The sequence below is a fragment of the Geotrypetes seraphini genome, chromosome 18, assembly GCF_902459505.1.
Source record: "Geotrypetes seraphini chromosome 18, aGeoSer1.1, whole genome shotgun sequence".
Lineage (NCBI taxonomy): Eukaryota > Metazoa > Chordata > Amphibia > Gymnophiona > Dermophiidae > Geotrypetes > Geotrypetes seraphini.
This window is the reverse complement of record NC_047101.1, coordinates 23,611,158-23,632,468: the sequence shown is the minus strand read 5'-3', so window position 1 is coordinate 23,632,468 and position 21,311 is coordinate 23,611,158. Positions and strand designations below refer to the sequence as shown.

At 44.0% G+C, this 21,311-nt stretch overlaps 1 protein-coding gene across 2 annotated transcripts in view; it reads right to left on the bottom strand.

The window, feature by feature from the left end:
* CAMK2A (calcium/calmodulin dependent protein kinase II alpha) overlaps nucleotides 1-21,311 on the bottom strand; it is a 220,790-nt gene that overhangs the window by 57,926 nt on the left and 141,553 nt on the right. For both annotated transcript variants that reach the window (XM_033927288.1, XM_033927289.1), the window contains exons 7-9: nucleotides 13,265-13,367; nucleotides 11,207-11,290; nucleotides 8,646-8,740 (exon numbers count right to left, since the gene is read on the bottom strand). In XM_033927288.1, coding sequence (XP_033783179.1) covers nucleotides 8,646-8,740; nucleotides 11,207-11,290; nucleotides 13,265-13,367 — 282 coding nt within the window. The remainder of the gene's footprint in view (nucleotides 1-8,645; nucleotides 8,741-11,206; nucleotides 11,291-13,264; nucleotides 13,368-21,311) is intronic.

Sequence of the window (21,311 nt, the reverse complement as noted above, 5' to 3'; positions counted from 1 at the left end):
AAAGGGCCACGGCCCATCTAGTCTGCCCACACTAATGACCCACCCCCTAACTACATCCATGAAGAGATCCCACATGCCAATCCCATATTTTCTTAAAATCTGGCACGCTGCTGGCCTCAATTACCTGTTGTGGAAGATTATTCCAGCGATTAACCACCCTTTCGGTGAAGAAATATTTTCTGGTGTCGCCATGAAATTTCCCACCCCTGATTTTCAACGGATGCCCTCTTGTTGCCGTGGGTCCTTTAAGGAAAAAGAGATCCTCTTCCACTTCGATACGGCCCGTGACATATTTGAACGTCTCGATCATGTCTCCCCTCTCTCTGCGTTCCTCGAGTGAGTACAGCTGCAACTTACCCAGTCGTTCCTCATACGGGAGTTCCTTGAGTCCTGAGACCATCCTGGTGGCCATTCGCTGAACCGACTCAACTCTCTGCACATCTTTTTGATAATGCGGCCTCCAGAATTGTACACAGTATTCCAGATGGGGTCTCACCATGGATCTGTACAACGGGATTATGACCTCGGGCTTACAGCTGAAGAAACTTCTATGGATACAGCCCATGATTTGTCTGGCCCTGGATGAAGCTTTCTCCACTTGATTGGCAGTCTTCATGTCTTCGCTAATAATCACCCCCAAGTCACGTTCTGCTACAGTCCTTGCTAGGATCTCACCATTTAGGGTGTAAGTCCTGCATGGATTTTTGCCGCCAAGGTGCATGACCTTGCATTTTTTGGCATTGAAACTTAGTTGCCAAGTCTTTGACCAATGTTCCAGCAGGAGTAGGTCCTGCGTCATACTGTCGGGCATTCAGCTTTTGTCGGGCACTGTGCTTTCATCTGTTGTGTGGTTGACTACTTTGTTGCATAGTTTGGCATTATCGGCGAATAATGTAATTTTACCTCGAAGTCCCTCAGCCAAGTTTCTTACGAAGATGTTAAATAGGATGGGGCCCAAGTCCGAGCCCTGCGGCACTCCGCTGATCACCTCTGTCATATCGGATAGGGTACCGTTTACCACTACCCTCTGAAGTCTACCTCTAAGCCAGTCTCTAACTCATGCGGTTAATGTTACACCCAGTCCCATCGAACCCATCTTGCTCAATAACCTGCGGTGTGGGACGCTATCAAACGCTTTGCTGAAGTCCAAGTACACGACGTCCAGGGACTCCCCTATATCCAGCTTTCTTGTTACCCAGTCAAAGAAGCTGATCAGATTTGATTGGCAGGACCTTCCCTTCATAAAACCATGTTGATGGGAATCTCGTAGATTCTCCTCGTTCAGGATCGTATCCAATTGGCGTTTGATTAGTGTTTCCATAAGTTTACTCACTATCGATGTGAGACTCACCGGTCTATAATTCTCAGCCTCCGTCCTACATCCCTTTTTGTGGAGTGGAATGACGTTAGCCATTTTCCAATCCAACGGGACTCTTCCTGTATTTAGGGAAAGATTGAAGAGTACGGATAACGATTCCGCCAGGACGTCACTCAACTCCCTGAGCACCCTGGGGTGTAGTTTGTCCGGTCCCATAGCTTTGTTCACCTTGAGTCTTGATAGCTCCTCGTAGACACTGCTGGGCGTAAACTCGAAATTTTGAAACTGGTCTTCCGAGTTTTCCCTCGTCGGCAGCTGAGGGCCGGATCCCGGCGCCTCGCAAGTGAAGACCGAGCAGAAGTATTCATTTAAAAGTTTGGCTTTGTCAGAGTCCGATTCTACATAGTTCCCATCGGGTTTCCTAAGGCGTACTATCCCATCTGTGTTTTTTTTTCTGTCACTAATATACCGGAGGAAAGATTTATCACCCTTCTTGATGTTCTTTGCAAGGTTCTCCTCCATTCGGAGTTTAGCCTCCCTGACTGCCGTTTTGCCGCTTTTGACTTGGCCAGATAGTCTTCCTTGGATTCTCGCTTCCCTGATAGTTTGTAGAGGATGAACGCTCTTTTCTTCTTTTTTATGAGGTCTGAGATCTCCTCAGAGAACCACTGCGGTCTGTTGTTTCTATGCCGTTTACTTACTGATTTGACGTAGCGGTTGGTTGCTTCATATAAGGTTGCTTTCAGAGTTGACCACATTACCTCTACATTATCTGTTTTGGCATGGTTTTGCAGTGCCCGACGGACGAAATCTCCCATGCTTTCGAAGTTTGTGCCCTTAAAGTTGAGGACCTTGGTTGATGTGCTTGACATAGTGAAACCTTTCCTGAGGTTGAACCATATCATGTTGTGGTCACTGGAGGCCAACGTATCGCCTACCGAGACCTCTGTGACACTTTCTCCGTTGGTGAGTATTAGGTCTAGTATCGTCCGATCCCTAGTGGGCTCTAATACCATTTGTCTGAGTCTCACTCCCTTTATAGAGGTTAATAGCTTCCTGCTGCCGCTGGATGCAGGAGAAAGTTTGTTCCTATCCACATCAGGCATATTGAAGTCTCCTAACAATACTGTGTCTCCAGGCAAAGTGATATTCTCAATGTCTTTGACTAATTCTATATCCATGTCCTCCTGTTGTCTTGGAGGTCTGTATACTACACCAAGATATAGGCATTTGTCCTTCCCCCTAGCCAAATTCACCCAGAAGGATTCCCCGTGTACTTGACATCTGCAATTTTGGTAACTTTGATGTCCTCTTTAGTGTATAGTGCTACCCCTCCTCCCATTTTGCCCTCTCTGTTCCGCCGAAGTAAGTTGTATCCCAGTATAGCCATATCCCACCCATGGGAATCCGTGAACCAAGTCTCGGATATCGCCACCACATCTAGGTCGGCGTTCCTCATTTCCGTCTCTAATTCCAGAATCTTATTGCCCAAACTGTGGGCATTAACGTACATAGCCCTCCGTACCACAAACCGGAACTGAGAGGTCCAATTCAATATTTCTACAATTTTGCAAATATTTTGTAAAATAGTCTGGCAATGTAGATCCCTTTTGATTATACATGTTGGCATGAAAGATCCAGCAGTGGTTGCATCCAGTAGGACACATTTTCGAACTGCTGATGTTGAACATCGATGGTAACCACACCACCATATAGGCATGTCAGGTTTGACACTACAACACCTATGTGGGCATTTTAGACCAGAGATATTGAAGTACTGAACACTACACACCATCAGCACTGAATCCTGATCACCCCCAATCAGATTACACCAGCCCCCCCCAATCAGAGTACCTTCAATTAATTCCCCTTTGAGCACCCCCCCCTTTCATCCTTTTCCAGGTTCATTCCTCTGAATCTATGCCCATACCCTAACCTGACATCTTCCAACTCCCCAGGACCTTCCAGCTACCTCCAAAACTCGCCTGGAAATCCTCCCTCATGATGTAGTGGAATGGGGCAGGAACAGTCCCCTTCACTCGTATCCTGTCTGGCTCTAGATGGCAAATTGTGGCACTGACCTCTAGCAATCATCTTGTAGCAATATCACTAGGGTTCAACTTTCCAAGCCTTAAAAGGAAGGTTGACACCCCCCACCCCACCCCAGCAATTGTACCATGAGACTGCCACTAAGGTTCAGAGCAGCCATTTTGATATCTGGAGCCAGGCATAGTGGGAGCGGAGGGGACCATTCCTGCCCTGTTCTACTACACTACCATAGAGAACCCCTGGGTGAGTCCCAGGAGTGGCTGGTAAGTCTGTGGGGGGGAGGGAGGTTAGGTTAGAATATATTATAGGGCCATAGCATCAGAGAAGAGCTTGGAGGGATATCTGGAGTGGTGTTCAAAGATGGGGATCAGGAGTGCTGTGATTTGAGGGGGATTGGATGATCTGATGGGGTGGTGGGAGATTATGAGCCCTGTCCCGTTCCCATGAGTTTTGTCCCTGTCCCTGGTCCAAGCCTCGAACACTTATGATTTTCAAGTGTTTGAGGCTTGTGCAGATGAGGACGGAGCTTAGGCATTGGTGAAATGAGGCATTATGACATCACAATCTGAGCTCTAGAATGTTGATACTTATGATTTTAAAATGTTTGAGGGTGGTGCAGATGAGGACAGAGCTTAGGCATTGGTGGAATGAGGCATTATGACATCACAGTATGAGCTCTAGAATGTTGCTACTTATGATTTTAAAGTGTTTGAGGGTGGTGCAGATGAGGACAGAGCTTAGGCATTGGTGGAATGAGGCTTTATGACATCACAATCTGAGCTCTAGAATGTTGCTACTTATGATTTTAAAGTGTTTGAGGGTGGTGCAGATGAAGACGGAGCTTAGGCATTGGTGGAATGAGGCATTATGACATCACAATCTGAGCTCCAGAATATTGCTATTTAGGATTTTAAAGTGTTTGAGGCTTGTGCAGATGAAGACGGAGCTTACAGGAATGAGGCAGGGACAGGAAAAAAACTCATGGGGATGGGATGGGAGAATGAGTTCTCACGGGGACGGGGAAAAATTTGGCCCCGTGTAATTCAGACCTCAGGAGGCAGCCCAGTTACCTTGTGCGGTCTGTGGTAATCCCACATATTCAATGACAGGACCATATCCAGCCACCAAATATTGAATATCCAGGTCAAAGTCCACTGCCTCAAACTTAACTGACCAAGCCAATATTCAGCGTCTGGCTAGCTAAGGCAGAACTACGAAGGATAGACCTGCATTTTAGCGGGGTCTATCTTACCCAGCGTATCGCAAACTGTGTGCCAAGGCAAGATTCAGGATGTGCGGCAAAACTCCGGTGAGGAAGAGGGGCACTGGAGCCAGCTGACTACCTACATGACGTGCCTCTCCTGGTGAGAGGCACGTCCTGTAGGCAGTCATCCAGTGCCGGCACCTCTTGTCCTCGCCAGGGTTAGCAAACTCAGGGCCCCATCTGGAGGGTCTCCGTGCATGTGCAGACATTGACATGATGATGTCACATATGCGCGTGATATCATTGCGTTGTCATCCGTGCACATCCGGAGGCCCTCCAGGCACGGCCCCGGGTTTAGTGTGCTGCGGCTTCGAAAAGATTGTGACACACTGATCTAGCTACCTGCCTTAGCCAGCCAGCTGTTAAACACTGGCAGTGAATGGCTATGTTGCATGACATAGCCGTTCACCGGCCAATCCAACAAACTGAATATTTAGCTGGAGATAGCCATTTCCCACTGAATATCAGCAGAGAGCCAGGCAAAGTATTGCTGCATAATGGAGGGGGGGGGGGGGGGGAAGGGGGAATAAAATAAAGGAGGCAGACTCAAAATCAGCAAATTGAAACTTAATAATAAGATTACTGAGAAATAATATCAAAAATATGCATATTTAACACAATGTGTAATTAAACTCTGGAATTTGTTGCTGGAGAATGTGGTGAAATCAGTTAGCTTAGCAGGGTTTAAAAAAGGTTTGGATAATTTCCTAAAAGAGAAGTCCATAGATCATTATTTAGATGGCTTGGGGAAAATCCACTGCTTATTCCTAGGATAAGCAGCATAAAATATGTTTTACTTACTACTTGGGATCTAGCTATGTACTTAGGACCTGCGTTGGCCACTGTTGGAGACAGGATACTGGGCTTGATGGACCTGCAGTCTGTTCCAGTATGGCAATTCTTATGCTCTTAACAGCACTGGCATCTTTCTTGTGGTGGGTTATACATTGTAGTCTCTGGCATATAGAACTCTAACTCTAAAATGCAAAAAAAGAACACTGGCATATTTTGCTCCGGGACCAATATGGCTACTAGAACACAGTATGGCAGCATTTCTCCTGGCAGCCACCTGTTTCTGGATGCGGTCTGCATAAAAGTGGCAGAGTTTGAGGGGGTGGCACATGGCAGGATGCAATATCCTCTCATCCTTGGGCAGCATAGTAACATAGTAACATAGTAGATGACGGCAGATAAAGACCCGAATGGTCCATCCAGTCTGCCCAACCTGATTCAATTTAAATTTTTTATTTTTTTTTTCTTCTTAGCTATTTCTGGGCGAGAATCCAAAGCTTTACCCGGTACTGTGCTTGGGTTCCAACTGCCGAAATCTCTGTTAAGACTTACTCCAGCCCATCTACACCCTCCCAACCATTGAAGCCCTCCTCCACAAAACGACCATTTACAGACACAGACCGTGCAAGTCTGCCCAGTACTGGCCTAGTTCAATCTTTAATATTATTTTCTGATTCTAAATCTTCTGTGTTCATCCCACGCTTCTTTGAACTCAGTCACAGTTTTAGCTCTCCACCACCTCTCTCGGGAGCACATTCCAGGCATCCACCACCCTCTCCGTAAAGTAGAATTTCCTAACATTGCCCCTGAATCTACCACCCCCTCAACCTCAAATTATGTCCTCTGGTTTTACCATTTTCCTTTCTCTGGAAAAGATTTTGTTCTACGTTAATACCCTTCAAGTATTTGAACGTCTGAATCATATCTCCCCTGTCTCTCCTTTCCTCTAGGGTATACATATTCAGGGCTTCCAGTCTCTCCTCATACGTCTTCTGGCGCAAGCCTCCTATCATTTTCGTCGCCCTCCTCTGGACCGCCAAATGGTAGAAGCCAAATGGTAACATGAACTGGAGAAGGGAGAATTATGCTTACAGTAACTTACAGAGAGACCCCGGTCTCACAGGAGGAAGGAGACTGCTGATATGCAAGGCCCTGTACCTAGAGCCTCTTCCTAGGGGTACCAGATTTTTTTTTTTTTTTTTTTTACTTTAATAAAATCTGGATCCCTAGACCTGCCCCCCAGGCCCACCCAGTTCCATCTATCTCCGCTCCATTTTGCCTCAGTCCTGCCCCAATCCCACCCTAATCCCAGGGGGCCACTGTCTGCTCTCGGGCAGGAGGAAATCTTTGCCTGCGCAGATTTCTTCCTGCCAGTGATTCAGAGGAAGCTTTTCAAAACCCGGACAAAGTGCCAGGTTTAGAAAAGCCATCCGGACCCTCGGACATGTCCTCGAAAAGGACATCCGGACGTCTGGTAACCCTACTTCTTCCAGCCTCATGAGCTGCTGCCTAACAGAGAGTGTGAGCACCGGTTGGATGCAACACAGAAAAAGGGTACTTTGATAGGCATAAACGCTGAACAGCAATCAGATAGGCATCGGAACGGGGGAGATCACAGGGACCAAGGCCTCCTAAAAAACTGGTGGTTAAAAGAGTAAGTTACGGCTCTTCTCCCCCACCTCCTCCCAACTGCTGTAATTTTAAAATTTGCGGACAGCCGCCACACAGCGTCATTGTAGAATGAAAACTTCCGGGGCAGGCCTTCTCGTTGGTGCTGTGTGGCGGCTTCCCGAAGATGTAAAATTACAGCGATCGGGGAAGATAGGTGGGGGAGTCGTTGTGCCAAAGGATCCTGCTAGGGCTAGGGTGGAGATTTCCCCCCCCCTAAAAAAAACAACAAAAACCCCCAACAGTGTTCCACTGCCTATGAGCAGTCATACCAGTGAACAAAGAAGGCCTTAGTGAATGGGTAGATAATTTGATGGAGAAAAGGTGTAAAAACTGAAACTTGTGAGGTGTTTGCAAAGAAGAAAGTCTGCCTTGAAGGATGAAAGCTCTGAAATAGAGAATGACACGGTGACAAAATTCATGTCATTTTCTAGTGTCTATTTCAACCTCGGTCCTTCTACACCAGCATTCTTCAGAGCAAAGCTGGGCCCATTCATACTCTGATTCTTATGTGAGCCAAGGATAATGAAGCCATTGTGACATCACTGATGTGATTGGCTCTTAGGCACTTTTGGAATGAGGCATTATGACATCACAATATCTGCTCTGGATACCAGAGACTGTCATTCTGTAGTGTCTGTTTCAACCTCGGTCCTTCTACACCAGCATTCTTCAAAGCAAAGCTTGCGGGTCAGTGGTTGTGGCCATTCATGTTCTGATTCTTCCCTCTCTCCTTAAAGAATTAGATAGTTCTTTGTCTAATAGATGTTGGCATTGTCATCTAGAAGTAGGAACTTTAGATCATTTATTGTTTCATTGCCCATGTATTATGAATTTTTGGAAATCAATTTGGGACTAAATTAATAATTTATTAGATAACCCAGTGGCATTATCCTATGATACTGTGATATTTGGTATGGAAATGAGAGCAAAGAGTCAGATTTCTGCGAATAAAAATAAATTACTACTTATAATGACTGGTGTTGCCATTCAGCAAATTACATATAACTGGAAGGATTGGAGGCGATTAAATTACAACTTCTGGTGGAATTCTTTATGCCATATCTATAAAATGGAAAGGTTTATTGCATTACAACGGGGATATTTTAAGAAGTTTCAGGATGTGTGGAAACCATTGACAAAGTATTGTAAAGATTAATTTGAATTTGTTTCCCTTATATTTATCAACTTAAGGTATAGGGAGGGGGGGAAGTTTATTATTATATGTTTTATATGATAATGGAATATATGGGAGGGAGGGATGGGGAAGGGATAAGAATTTATGAAATATATCAATGATTGTTTGTAAGTGATGTATTTATTGTTAATATGAATGAATATATTTAACACTTAATATATTTTTGAAAATGAATAAAGAATTAAAAAAAAAAAGAAAAAGAATGACATGATGATGGTTTCCCGCGGTTATCCGCGGGGACGGGAACGGTGATGAATTTTGTCACCGTGTCATTCTCTACTCTGAAATAAAGAAGCTGTGCGATATGGTGGTAAGGCAGAGAATAAGATGAACAGGAACTAAAGACTTCCACTTACATCATAAGCACCAGCTTTGATTTGTTGATAGAGCCGGTGCTGGTCCTCATCCCAGAAAGGGGGATATCCAACAAGTAAAATGTAGAGGATGACTCCTAGCCAGGATGAGAGAGACAAAATCTTACCAAATGCACAGAAAGAGAAACTGCCGAGTCCCTGTGAGTATAGTCAAAGGAGGCCATGGCATCAAAGATACGCTGAGGCAATCTTTCAGCATCTTGTGAGTGGGCCATGACCGCTTATTGCATTATTTCAGCCATGCATTAATTCGTAGCCTATAGGGCCTAAAGACTTAGGCCCTCTTTTAGAAAGGCGCGCTAAATGTTTTAGCGCAGATCTAGCATGCGCTGACGCATCCATAGGATAACAGGGACGCGTTAGCGTTTAGCACGCTCTAATATTCAGCGCGCTAAAAAGCTTAGTGCACCTTTGTAAAAGACAATCAAAGCAATTTAAATGGCCAAGAGAGGCTCCTGAATGTTTAAATTGCTTATACAAGGCTAAGCATGGATGTTCAGCAACACTTAACCATGGTCTGCCAAAACGATCTAATTTGTGGGCACTCTAGGGGGTAGAGTCAGCACTTATGTGGTTAAGTGCTGAATATTGTACTCGACCACAAAACTGTTATCTTGCTGCAAATGCTTGGATATTTGAGGCTTAACAATGACCAGATGAATATTTGTCCATCCCTAACCTGTTCTGAGCTCTCTGGGGAGGGCGGGATATAAATCCAAATAAATACACTTCCCCCTCCCCATTCGCGGTTTCGGTAATCGCGATTTCACATATTCGAGATTTTTTGGGAGGGGAAAAAAGAAAAAAAAAAACATCGTTAAGTCTTCCCCCTGGCATCCCGGCCTTACCTGGTGATTTAGCGGGCTTTCGGGGCAGGAGCGATCTTCCTACGCTCCTGCCCCGTGCAGATCGCCATTAGGAAATAGCTGTAGGGAGTTCCCGTTGTAGTCTCGAGAGACTACGGGAACTCACAGCAGCCATTTCCTAATGGCGATCTGCACGGGGCAGGAGCGTAGGAAGATCGCTCCTGCCCCGAAAGCCCGCTAGACCACCAGGTAAGGCCGGGAAGGCGGGAGGGAGGCAGGGGGTGGGTCAGAGCTGGATATTCGCGGTTTTTCGCCATTCACGGTCCGGCTCTGCCCCTATCCCCTGCAAATCTGGAGAGAGAAGTGTAAGCAATGCTTGCACTTTTTACAGAAATTACTCTGTGCACGCCAGTCTTATGTATAGCTCACAATTTAAGATGGCCAATATCTCCTACTGTGACAAAGAGGGCTTGTTCTCAGGGGTTCATTTAGACCTAGATCTGCACCAAATGACATTTTTCAATGTCCTACAGCTGCAAGCTGTAGGTGCTCCTATACCCCTCACTAAGGGCTCCTTTTACGAAGCCACGTTAGCGGTTTAAAGTGCGTAATAGCGCATGCTAATTTGCCGGCCGCGCTAGCTGCTACCGCCTCCTCTTGAGCAGGCGGTAGTTTTTCGGCTAGTGCAGGGGTTAGCATGCGCAACACAGGTGCGTGCGATAAAGCCGCCAACACGGCTTCGTAAAAGGAGCCCTAAGTCTACAGCTTTCTCAATGAGTACAAGGAGGATAAAATTCAGGGTGCAGTATTTCAAGCCTCTTCCGGTCAGAAAATACAGGGAATGAGTCCGCGAATCAGCCTTCTGCATTGCCGATTCCTCCTCCTCCTCTCCTCCTGGTCAGACAATCAGCCTTCTGCATAGCTGATTCTTCCTCCCCCCCGGAGCATACCTGGTATGATTTACTGCACCCGCCGGCACCCCAGCTGCCCTCTCCTGCCTTTTTACAGACTCGAAACCACATTTGCGGTTTTTCAAAATTCGTAGGGGGTTCCTGGAACAGAACCCCCGCGAATTTCGGGGGAGTACTGTACCGATAGGAGACACCTACTGGTGAGTTCAGGTAGTATTTTAAATTGCCTCGGAAAGAAAGATCCAATAAAGGGTTGGTTACAGAAAAGCACTGAGAAATATAATGTGAACTTTGCAATACATGCAGTTTCAAAAGCCATTTGCATGTACTGTGGAACAGAGATTTATGCAGGGGAATGGCTTGTTCTGAAATTGTCCTGGTTATGCATGTAATGCCATTTTAGGTATATTGTCACCTACAACAAGCAGAGAGGATTCCAGAGGCAGAAAAGGGGTTCAAGTTTGGAGTTAAATGCATACTTTTGGCTTTTCTAATGAACACAGGCACTTTTTCATGAAAACAGCAGGTTTAATTGTGTGAGCGTCGTTTCTGCAGAATCGTATTCAAAGGGAAAGAATGGGCATCTCTTCCCTTTTGAAACAAGTTACAAAATTAACTCCTTGCCCCCATGTCTCATTTTAATGATATTACATTTCAGAATTCTGGGCCAAGATTCAAGTCTTATGGATTTTAGCTCTGCTCTGCTTCACAGCCTGAGAGTTCACAGGTAGCAGTTGTCGGATCACACATGGCCTTTCCCCTTCTGCTTCCTTCTCTCTCATGCATTATCCTGTATCTCAATCCGTAAAATAAAAGAGGCGCTTACCACAAGCCCATAGATCCACAGGCTTCCCATATGGATCCTTCCTTAGCACTTCTGGAGAGAGGTAGCCTGGTGTGCCTGCAAATCCTAACAGACCAGAACACAAACAATTCTCCATCATCTCTTGCATTAGGTGTCAGGTCAAAAGCGCGCGCAGACAACTGAGCGCAATGTGGAGGTGCGCGCCGAAGAAAATGACTGTTTTAAAGGGCTCTGACGGGGGGTGGGGGAAACCCCCCCTTTATACAGATCGTGCCACGTTGTGGGGGGGGGGTTGGGGGGTTATAACCCCCGCATTTTACTGAAAACTTCACTTTTTCCCTAAAACACAGGGAAACAGTTAAGTTTCCAGTATAATGAGGGCGGTTACAACCCCCCAAACCCCCCACAATGCCGCCGCGATCTGTATTAAGTAAAGTGGGGGGGGGTTCCCCAACAAAACCCCCCGAAGTCTACCTAATTGACATCTCAACTATTATTCCGAGTGTGGTTGTATGCTGCTCCTTGTGACCCTAGGGAGGGAAGGAAGGGAAAGGAGGGAAGGAAGGAAAGGAAAGAAGGAAGGAATTCTTCAATGTCAACCAAGGTTAAGAAGGGGCCTCCCAGTAGCCACAGTGCTGCACAAACTGTTCAGATTTCAACCAAAATGTTCTCGTGCCAGCTCTCGGAGGATTTCTGCTTACTAGCATCTGCCTAGAAAATATAGGAAAAAGCAAACCACTCTCCCCTTTATTCTATAATGTAAGTACCTAAATGTACGAGCCACTTGTGTACTCAAATTATACTTACAGACATGAACGTTACAGATTTGCACATAAGTGCTACTTGAGGGCTGAAGAGTATTCCGTAATCTTAGGCACCAATTCAATAAATGAGGCCTAAAATATAGGTGGCTAAGGAACGCGGTGCATAGCACATGTCAATCTTAAGTCAAACACCATTTATATACCCCCCTTTTTTTACTAAGGTGCGCTAATCAAATTAGCCCACGCTAAATGCTAATGCATCCCTAGACTAACATGTAGATGTTGGCGTCTAGCCCATACTAAATCGAGAGTGTGGCGCAGTGGTTAAAGCTACAGCCTCAGCACCCTGAGGTTGTAGGTTCAAATCCACGCCACTCCTTGTGACCCTGGGCAAGTCACTGAATCCCCCCCGTTGACCCAGGTACATTAGATAGATTGTGAGCCTGCTGGGACAGACAGGGAAAAATGCTTGAGTACCTGAATAGATTCATGTAAAGATGCTGATCTCCCCTGGAAGAACAGTATAGAAAATTGAATAAATAAATAGTGTGAAAAGTTTCAGCCTCTGATAACCAGAGCTGGTATTGTGACATCATAATGCCTCATCCCACCAATAAGAGCCAACCTCGTCAGTGATGTCACAATGGCTTGATTGTCCTATACTTGGCTTACTTTTGCTACATGTTGATTTCTAGAGTGGCGCAGTGGCTAAAGCTACAACCCCAGCACCCTGAGGTTGTGGGTTCAAATCCTATGCTGCTCCTTGTGACCCTGAACAAGTCACTTAATCCCCCCCCCCCCCCCTTTGCCCCAAGTATGTTAGAAAGATTGTGAGCCTGCTGGGACAGAGAGGGAAAACTGCAGAAGCACCATCGCCCGATGCAACGGCAGGATAACTTCTTTCGTTCTGGTAGTAATACCCTTCTTGAACCAAGTATAGGATAATTAAGGCATTGTGGCATCACTGATGAGGTTGACTCTTAGGCACTGGTGGAATGAGGCTTTATGACATCACAGTCTGAGCTCTGGAATGTTGCTACTCTTTGGGTATCTGCCAGGTACTTGGAACCTAGATTGGCTACTGTTGGAAACAGGATACTGGATTTGATGGAACTTCAGTCTGTCCCGGTATGGCCATTCTTATGTCCTTAACTGGCATTTAGCACCCGGGATTTTGATGCTTAATGTTTACTCTCTGTCTCTCCTGTGACATATGACAAGCTCTGCATTGTATTTGTCTCCATCAATCCCGTATGAATGGGAGAATGGAGAAAGAAAACAACAAAATTTTTAAAACCCCTCTTTGTGTACTCACCAAACCAAGCCTGCTGCTCCCCTTCCACCTCGATGGCCAACCCAAAGTCGGCCAACTTGACTGCCGCTCCTTTTAGCTTGGATGCCAAAAGCAAGTTTTCAGGCTTTGGGAAAGAAGCAAAAAAGAAATGACATGAAAACAAACTCACGTAGGGTCTGATTGACTGAACGGGAGAAGACCCTTACCCTAAATTCTATACAGGTTGCCCAAATGTGGGCATGGATCCAGAAACTGAGTTAACGGGCCTTAACAATCAATAACTGTCGACTAACCAACAGTTGAAAGATTCGTTATACTATTTCTTTATATAATTTGTTTTATGATGGATACTGTCGATTGCAATATGATTGTATTATCATAAAAAATTGAAACTCAATAAAGAATAAATTGGAAAAAAAAAAATTGGTGTTAATTGGTACTCCTTTGGGGGTACACATGGATCTGACCTGCATGTGATTCTATAACGTGTGCCTAAATTGTATAGCATGCAACTCAAAACAGGGTATGGCATGGGAGGGAAGTTAGGCGCAATATTATAGACCAGGGGTAGGGAACTCCGGTGCTCGAGAGCCGTAATCCAGTCGGGTTTTCAGGATTTCCCCAATGAATATGCATTGAAAGCGGTGCACGCAAATAGATCTCATGCATGTTCATTGGGGAAATCCTGAAAACCCGACTGGAATACGGCTCTCGAGGACCGGAGTTCCCTACCCCTGTTATAGACATACCCAACTGCCGCTAGTTGCATGCCAGCAATTACGCCAGGTTGCACCCAAATTTAGGCACAAGATTTATTCATTTACCCCCCTTTTACAAAACTGTAGCGTGGTTTTTCGGAGCTGTTACTGCTATGGCCGACACTAAAAATCATGTTACAGTTTTGTACGTTTTCTTTTTACAGGGCTCCATAAAATTGTGATAAGTGGATGTATTGCCTTAGATCAGTGGTTCCCAAACCTGTCCTGAGGGACCCCCAGCCAGTCAGGTTTTCAAGATATCCCTAATGAATATGCATGAGAGAGATTTGCATACCTGTCGCTTCCTTAATATGCAAATCTCTCTCATGCATAGGACAGGTTTGGGAACCACTGCTATATGTTATGTCCGTCTGTCCAAGTTAAATTGTAAGATCTTCAGAGCAGGGACCACCTATAAATGTCAGCACACCTCTTCGAGAGTGCTTTCAACTCCTAACTCCTCTCACCTTGGGTTCTGCATCCCCAACCCTATATATCATGTCTGTCCAAGTTAAATTGTAAGCTCTTCAGAGCAGGGACCACCTATAAATGTCAGCACACCTCTTCGAGAGTGCTTTCAACTCCTAACTCCTCTCACCTTGGGTTCTGCATCCCCAACCCTATATATCATGTCTGTCCAAGTTAAATTGTAAGCTCTTCAGAGCAGGGACCACCTATAAATGTCAGCCCACTTTGAGAGTGCTTTCAACTCCTAACTCCTCTCACCTTGGGTTCTGCATCCCCAACCCTATATATCATGTCTGTCCAAGTTAAATTGTAAGCTCTTCAGAGCAGGGACCACCTATAAATGTCAGCCCACTTTGAGAGTGCTTTCAACTCCTAACTCCTCTCACCTTGGGTTCTGCATCCCCAACCCTATATATCATGTCTGTCCAAGTTAAATTGTAAGCTCTTCAGAGCAGGGACCACCTATAAATGTCAGCCCACTTTGAGAGTGCTTTCAACTCCTAACTCCTCTCACCTTGGGTTCTGCATCCCCAACCCTATATATCATGTCTGTCCAAGTTAAATTGTAAGCTCTTCAGAGCAGGGACCACCTATAAATGTCAGCCCACTTTGAGAGTGCTTTCAACTCCTAACTCCTCTCACCTTGGGTTCTGCATCCCCAACCCTATATATCATGTCTGTCCAAGTTAAATTGTAAGCTCTTCAGAGCAGGGACCACCTATAAATGTCAGCCCACTTTGAGAGTGCTTTCAACTCCTAACTCCTCTCACCTTGGGTTCTGCATCCCCAACCCTATATATCATGTCTGTCCAAGTTAAATTGTAAGCTCTTCAGAGCAGGGACCACCTATAAATGTCAGCCCACTTTGAGAGTGCTTTCAACTCCTAACTCCTCTCACCTTGGGTTCTGCATCCCCAACCCTATATATCATGTCTGTCCAAGTTAAATTGTAAGCTCTTCAGAGCAGGGACCACCTATAAATGTCAGCCCACTTTGAGAGTGCTTCCAACTCCTAACTCCTCTCACTTTGGGTTCTGCATCCTCAACCCTATATGTCAGTGGTTCCCAAACCTGTCCTGGGGGACCCCCAGCCAGTCAGGTTTTCAAAATATCCCTAATGAATATGCATGAGAGAGATTTGCATACCTATCGCTTCCTTAATATGCAAATCTCTCTCATGCATATTCATTAGGGATATTTTGAAAACCTGACTGGCTGGGGGTCCCCCAGGACAGGTTTGGGAACCACTGCCTTAGAGAAACTGTTATCCAAGTGTATGGTAAGGGGTTTTGGTTCATCTTTAAATCATTTTATACTTTTTTTGGCCAGATTGTAGACAGTTTTTTTGTTTCAGATCTTAATAAATGCAAAATTTGATTAATGCATAAAACATGTTTAACATACATACATTGGCGTTGTGTATATCAATTTGAAGTTTTTATGCATGTAAGGTCAATTTAAAAGAAAAAGTAAAATGTGGCAAACTCTACTGAAACTCAAATCAACCAAATAGATTTTCAAAACTTCCAACATTAGTTAGCCAGTTAAGTGGCTAATTAACCTCCCCCCCCCCCCCCCTTTTACAAAACCGGTGTGTTTTTTAGCGCCGGTTGCAGTGGTAACAGTTCCGCCGCCCTTAGGAATTATATGAGTGTCGGAGCTCTTACCTCCGTGCTACGGTTTTGTAAAAGAGAGAGGAGGGGGTCATTTTGGAAGTTTTGAAAACCATTCTTTGGTTTAAGTCAATTTAATGTGCATTCTTTATATGCATAAAATCTTCCAAACCAAAAACATACATGGAAGGCACATCCCTAATGCCTGAAAGAATATGACAACTTGAAGGCTTTTTGGGAATCAAAGAACAGAAAACACCCCACTGAAAAAACACGGAATATTCTATGTCTAAGGCAGGGGTATCAAAGTCCCTCCTCGAGGGCTGCAATCCAATCAGGTTTTCAGGATTTCCCCAATGAATATGCATGAGATCTATTAGCATACAATGAAAGCAGTGCAAGCAAATAGATCTCATACATATTCATTGGGGAAATCCTGAAATCCCAACTGGATTTTGCGGCCCTCGAGGAGGGACTTTGACACCCATAGTCTAAGGTTATTACTGCTCTTTGTATGTTTTTCTATTCTGTCTGTCTTGTATTCCAAGTCCAGCCGAAGAAACACAGTTTCAGCCGATCATTGCATGGACCGCCTATTCTATTCCTGGCCCTCCTGAAACATTATGTCCAAGAAGAAACCACTAACGTGCTCACTCATTAAAGTGTAATGTCTACACAACGAGCTGAAGAAAGGTAAACACTGTCTTGAAATAGGGTAATGAGCCGAACAGCGAATCGAATGGAAGCTCTTATTGCAAAGTTTTCTCTTTGGTCTATTTCCTCCTCGGCCCATTAAGAGTAATGTTTCAAAGTAAGCAGAACATAATTGATTAATTTTGCAGTTCCTATGGCTCTCAAGATCCCTTGCTCTCAAGAAAAACTCTGGGAGATTATGCTTGGGTTTTCTTTTTTCCTAAGACTGATTAAGTTTAACTTCACAAACTTTATCTAACCTGTAAGAATGCAGATTCCATCCCCTCCCCCCCCCCCCCCCCCCCAATTGTAGGGAAATGTATGATTTCATTTGGCGTTGACACAGTTGAGGTATTATTGTGCATGAGAAAAATGTCTGTACTCTGTAAGATACTATGACAGACTTCACAGCAAAAAGTGATGAAGATTAAGTACTGAATTAGGACTATTTTGGAGTGTTAGACAACACCTGTATAACTCCCCTAGAGGAGATGTTCTCTACAGAAATGTGTGACCGTCTAATAAATATTCACGCACTTTATAAGCTACCGCATGCTTTTAGGCATGCCCCACGTAGCCAAGGAAAATAAAACCAAAAGAAGGATTAAGGAAACAGTGCAGTACAACTGGATTTTAAAACAGTAACATTTACTCTTTCTCTTCCGTTTTCATGCACGTCTCCCACTGACGGTCATAAATACAAGGCACCACAATGTTCCTCAGTCGGTGTTTTGTAAATCTTATCGCCTAATCGCCAGGACGTCCAAGTGTCAATAATCAAAACCGTCTTTCTGTACGTCTAGCGAGGTGTTCCAGCCTCTGGACGTTCAGAGCACGAGAAGAGCATGGTGGAGGCGTGTTATGGGTGGGCTTTGGGCAGGTTAGACATCCTTCCTTCTCATTCTAGCAACCAACCGCTTTAATAAAGCGACCCCACCCTGTATGTTTTATCCCAACCCCACTATCTCCTTTTTCCTCTTAAATGTGTAACTTTACCCCTCCTCTCCCATCTACCCCCACTTTCAAGTTTGTCTTGTTATTTATATTTATGTTCACACTATATATTTAATATACCAATTTATTTTATCTTTAATTTTTTAGGCTTCCTATCTTTTAAATCTCATTGTTAACCGGCCAGATATTTGTTTGATGGTCGGTATATTAAAACTAATAAACTTGAAACTTGAAACTTGACGTCTTGCATCAATAATCAAATATTTTGCAAGACAATCTGGATGGAACTTATACTTTTGGAACTAGACCTGTTATGAAGGGTCTAAGTGCCACAAAGGTCCCCAAACTGATCAGATGGCCACTGCATGCGTCAAGGTAAGACACCCCCATACTCCTCTAGAGCTCACTGACCCCCTTCCACCACACAAAAATGAGAACAAAAAGGTACATACCTGTTTCTAAAACAGCAACATCTGGTATGGGGAACCCTAGTAGAGCTGCACACAGGTGTCTTAAGTAGGGTGGTGGGGAGAACCCAGGCCCATAAGCCACTCTAACCACTACATTTATGATGGAAAATGTGAACCCACCAAAATCCTCCAAAACCCTACCTTACTGCCATGTAGTAATAATAATAATAATTTAGTTTCTTATATACCGCCCCACCAGTAGTTCTAGGCGGTTCACCACAGCGAAGAGACCAGGACATTTCAGTTAGAAATACAATCTTAAACACGCTACATTCTAATACATCAATTGATATAACCTAAAAAAATAGGATTTAAAAAATACTCAACTATTAATACATCAGTAACAAAAACTGCTATGATAAAAGTTCGGAGATAAAAACTGTTAAAAGGCACCATGATAACATATACTCGGCATTCTTGTTTGTCAAATAAAAGTGTTTTTAATAATTTCCTAAATATAGGGTATGAGTAACCTTGGACAATCAACGGACTCATCCAAGAATTCATCTTACCCGCCTGATATTCCAGTGTCCTATCCAAAAAGGTCCTATAATGACAATCTCTTGGAGTCGGGAAAATAAACATACCTGAATTTCTGGTATATTTTTTTTGAATAAAATAATTTCAGATAAGAAACCAGATATGAGGGTAATAATCCATAAAGAGCCTTGTAACAAAAACATCCAAACTTTAAAAACACTCTAGTAGTAATAATAATAATAATAATTTTATTTTTCTATACCGCCTTTCCACATAGTTCTAGGCGGGTCATATAAAATACAAATTATACAATCAGTGAGTAAAATACAATTAACTAAAAATCACCTGCAGCCATAAGGGCTATTGGGATTATAGAGAGGTGGGTGTGGTGGATTTTAGGGGTGTTTTAGGGGGCTCCCCATAACCTATAAGAGAGTTCTGGTGAGATGTTTATCTGGTACCCTTTATGTGAAGTTCACAGCAGTGCCCTCTAAGGTGCCCCACTGCTCTGTTACCATGCCTGGGTGGCCAGGCCATTATAGGACTGGCCCCTCCCATGTTCAAATGGTCTTGTTCAGAGTGTTTAGGACTTGGATAAAATTTTGGCGGAAAATGTGGTGTAAAGATAGATATCCTGGCAGTCTGGGCATCCAGATAGACGATGTTCTCTCCCCCCCCTTCTCCCCCCCCACACACACACAATTATTTCTAGACGTATGGTGGTTTGCCTTTTGAAAATAGGTATTTTCTTACTGCCAACTTTGGACGTCTAGTGCCATACATCCAAATCGGACTTAGACATAAGTTTTGAAAATGCCCCTCTTTCTGTTTTGTTAGCAAACATTTGACTATTGTGGTCAGCAGGTGGTTTGGGTGGTTTTTTTTGTTGTTGTTGCTGTTATTTTATTTTACTTTGAGGCTGTTTTGTGTTTATATGATTATGCATGTTTTTGTTTTGGGGTTTGTTTGTTTTTTTTTATAATTGGAATCCACCTAGGGAAATAAATAACTTCCAGATGTAGGTTGGTCAGATCTTTAAGAGAGTTATGATATGGGGAAACTCCCAAATCATCCTTTGAGTTTCAGCATAACAGCAGGAACTTAATACAGCTTCAGCGATTCCCTATCTTGGCCCTCAATATGGTGGGTTTAAAGCATTCCAAAAAATAATCCCAAAACATGCTGTATCTTTCCCCAGGATAGAAAATTAGGGCAATAACATTCAAAATTAAACTTAAACATTCAATAGAGAAGCTCAGTTAAATCAGAGCAACAAATTTGGGATCTGAAATTGCTACAGCATAGTTTCCCTTAATTGAGGCTGGTAATTGTGCGTCAAATTCATATTTCTCCTGAATTAGCACTAACAAGTAATCAGAAATGAAAAGCCTACAACTCCTGGGTTACTGTGAATGAGCAGACCAGATGAGCCATTTGGCCTTTATCTGCCATCATGAAGTTTTCTGCGTCTAAGGTTTTGCGTCTTGTTCAGGGGAGTTAGACTTTAGCTCTGCACTTCACACAGGCATGCATGACCTGAAATCAGTCAGCCCTGCTCCCGTGCCCTAATCCGTCAGACAAATTGCTGGAAGATAAATTGATGTCAGCAGCTATTGATTCCTAGGTATTCCTGGAGTAATTTGTGTCACTCTGTTCACAGATGAGACAGCTCCAAGCCTGAACGTGTATCTTTTGTTTTTATAGTAGGCAGGCAGGCGTCCAGCGGGGGAAGCCCAAGGCAGCAATTTGAACTCAAGGGGGAAGCTCTGTCTTTAAGGAATTTACAACCCACTAAATGGAATTTTTAGAAAAACAACGAAGGCTATTGCTGGAGATCTTGTGTTGCCTTTGGCCCTCTGACACCATAACTGATACCACTACAGCTGCTGTGAAATTCTTCCTGGTTGATGTCTTATTGCCAGCGAAAAGGGGAACCGCTTCTCCACAGCGTGTCGAGCCGAAGCGGCCAAAGGAAGAAAAAGATGGGATGGGGTAAAACGGATACAGCGGTGGAATGAGGGGGCTAAAACGCGGACCTGCGCACATGAAACCTGAAACTTCAGCTGTCAATAAATGAAGATTTTTAAGGACCTGTGGTTGAGATCCTCGAGATCCGCGCTTTACCCCTTCCCGAAAAAGATCATTGCAGGAGTCACACGATGCCAAGTGTTTTTTTTATTTTTTTTTATTTTTAGCTTAATGACATGGCATGGCTGTGTTTTGAGGTCTGACTTCATGAGAATGCCAATGAATACTGACATAAAAATATAGAGATTTAGGGCTCCTTTTACTAAAGTGCGCTAGTGTTTTTAGCGCACGCACAAAATTACCACGCGGTATGCTTTTAGAATAACGCCAGCTCAATGCTGGCATTTAGGTGTAGCGCACGTGTGCTATTTCACGCGTGGTAAGGCCCTAACGCACCTTAGTAAAAGGAACCCTAAGTCTCTTACAGCTTATATTAAAGAGATATTGGAGAAAACAATTTAGTGTTTGATAGATATATGAAATACTGTACATGGTGTTGGAAATTATTTATATGGTTGTGTTTTCTGCATGTGTTTGCGGTCGGAGGTCCTTGAATACTGTGCTGTCAAAATCTGCGTGTGACAAATGCACTAAATATTTAGAG